General features: G+C 35.3%; 1 protein-coding gene across 2 annotated transcripts in view; it reads right to left on the bottom strand.

Moving 5' to 3' along the window:
• NBAS (neuroblastoma amplified sequence) overlaps window positions 1-2,592 on the bottom strand; it is a 466,664-nt gene that overhangs the window by 373,009 nt on the left and 91,063 nt on the right. For both annotated transcript variants that reach the window (XR_001005077.1, XM_011971446.1), the window contains exon 11: window positions 1,846-1,914. Coding sequence is in view for 1 of the 2 variants with exons in the window: in XM_011971446.1 (XP_011826836.1) it covers window positions 1,846-1,914 (69 nt within the window). In the remaining variant the exon portion in view is untranslated. The remainder of the gene's footprint in view (window positions 1-1,845; window positions 1,915-2,592) is intronic.

The raw sequence follows: 2,592 nt of genomic DNA, 5'->3' as shown, positions 1-2,592 counted from the left end.
TAGATAAGCCCTATGAGCTCTTTCAGCTCTAAAATGATAGTACAGTCATGTATCACTTAACAACAGGGAGATGTTCTGCAAAATGCGTCATTGGGTGATTTCGTCATTGTGAAAACATCATACATAGAGTGCAGTTACACAAATCTAGATGGGATAGCCTACTACGCACCTAGGCTGGGTGGTATAGCCTATTGCTCGTAGGCCACAAACCTGCTCAGCACGCTACTCTACTGAATACTCTGGGCAACTGGAGCACAATGGTATTTCTGTATCTAAAAACAGAAAAGGTACAGTAAATGGTATAAAACGTAACAAATGCCTGTACAAGGCATTTACCATGAATGGAGCTTGCAGAACTAGAAGTTGCTTTGGGTGGGTGGGTGGGTGGGTGAGTGGGTGAGTGAGTGAGTGGCGAGTGAAGGGGAAGGTCTAGGACAGGACATTACTGCACACTACTGTAGACTTTAGAAACACTGTAAACTTAGGCTCTACTACATTCATTTTATAAACTTTCTTTCTTCAATAATAAATTAGCCTTCTCTTACTGTAACTTTTTTACTTTATAAACTTTGTATTTTTTTACCTTTTTGACTTCTGTGATAACATTAACTTAAAACACAAACACGCTCTACATACTCCTGTATAAAAAAATTTTTCTTTCTTCACATTCTTGTACTATAAACTTTTGCATTTTATTTTATGCTTTTAATTTTTTAAACATTTTTGTTAAAAACTAAAACACAAATACACACATGAGCCTAAGCCAACCCAGGGTCAGGATCATCAATATTACTGTCTTCTACCTCCACATCTTGTCCCACTGGAAGGTCTTTAGGGATGGTAATACTCATGGAGTTGTAATCTCCCATGATAAGAATGCCTTCCCCTGCAATGCCTGAAGAACCTGCCTAAGGCTGTTTTATAGTTAACTTTTTTTTTTTTAATAAGTAGAAGGAGTACTCTCTAAAATAATGATTAAAAAGTACAGTACAGTCAAGCCCTCCATATCCGCAGGTTCCACATCCTCTGATTCAACCAACTGTGGATTGAAACTACAGCATTTGAGGGATATAGAATCTGCAGATATGAAGGCCTGACTTTTCATATCAGTAGGTTCTACCGGGAAAGAAATTGAAGCAGTGAAAAAGATTAGATTATTTGATTTTCCCCCAAGATGGGAATATGATTTGATTCCCCTACAAGACAAGAGTATGATTTGATTCCCCAGTGTAGGTCCAGACTCTTGTGAAAGTCAAACAGAGAAACAAATGTAACCACCTCGCAGAGGCAGTTCCTGAGTATCACTGATATTCATCTGGATGTAACTGTCTAACATCCTTGCCATGGATCCATGCTTTTCCAGCTAAGTAACAAGACAGTAAAACAATGGTACTTAAAACCCAGGGTCAAGAGGCACATTTCTTCTTGGAGCATCAGTAATCTCAGATTTGGGGAAGAATTTTTTTTAATATTAAGCCAAAGAAGGATGTATTATTAACAACAATACAAAATTCACAAGATTTGTAAAGATAAAATACGAAATTCAAAGATATATATATAATGCTTCTAGGAGAACTCCTTGAGCTATATTCCCAGACCCCCAAGAAGGCTGGGTATATCCTCTATAATTATTTTTCTTTTAAGATAAGGTTGATACACAGTAAAATATACAAATATTCAGCAACAGCTCTACGAATTCTTACTAATGCATATAGCCACATAGTGTACATGAATACACTCAGATGAAGATACAAAAAATTCGAGATTCATTCAGCTTTGACCTTAAAGGTACTTCCAGGTAAAAATGTTTGAGAAGCCCACCATAGTTAAGCCAATTTGCGTTACCTGTTCTTGTCCCTGGCGACTGTAAAACTTGATGCTTAACATCCTTAACAATCCCAGTGTCTTCGGTGCCTGCGAAATAAATGCATCATGTGAAGAAAGATTATTGAAATGACTTATCATTGTAAAATGTCCTTTTATAATGAAATGAAAACTATAGCAAATTTAGTATTTTTTTTTAATGATTAAAGAAAATCACCAATAAGGTGTCAAGGATCTTGGTGAGATTGTTTTTGTTTAGAAAAAAAAAAATCCACCAAGTGGTACAATCTTACAAAATACCTCCATGATCAAATGCTTTTTTAACTATATAACCAGTAAAATTTATGCAAATCAGAATCCACTGAAAGCTCTTCTCAAGTAAGGCTGCCCAAGGTTGCCATTTTATCCTAACATCAGTATGGAAAAAGCAAAAGCTTCCCAAAGAAATTTCATCTATTAACAATTGATTCTATGCTTGAAAAACACCAAAAAAAAAAAAAAAAAAAAAAAAAAAAAGGTCATCTTTAGAAATCAGTGAATAAAATAACTTAATCTAACACATGACAATTTTTGTCTTTAGGCTTAGAAACTATATTTTTTTAATGGAAAATAACATTGTTGAGGATGTAGGGAATCTGGAACCCTCATACACTATTGATGGGAACATAAAACTGTACAGTCACCATGGAAGATGTTTGGTGGTTCCTCAAAAACTTAAACATGAAACTAACATGTGACCCAGCAATTCCATCCAAGATTTATACACAA

The sequence above is a fragment of the Mandrillus leucophaeus genome, unplaced genomic scaffold (genome assembly GCF_000951045.1).
Source record: "Mandrillus leucophaeus isolate KB7577 unplaced genomic scaffold, Mleu.le_1.0 Scaffold122, whole genome shotgun sequence".
Lineage (NCBI taxonomy): Eukaryota > Metazoa > Chordata > Mammalia > Primates > Cercopithecidae > Mandrillus > Mandrillus leucophaeus.
The sequence above is the reverse complement of the archived record's forward strand: the minus strand, read 5'-3'. Positions and strand labels throughout refer to the sequence as shown.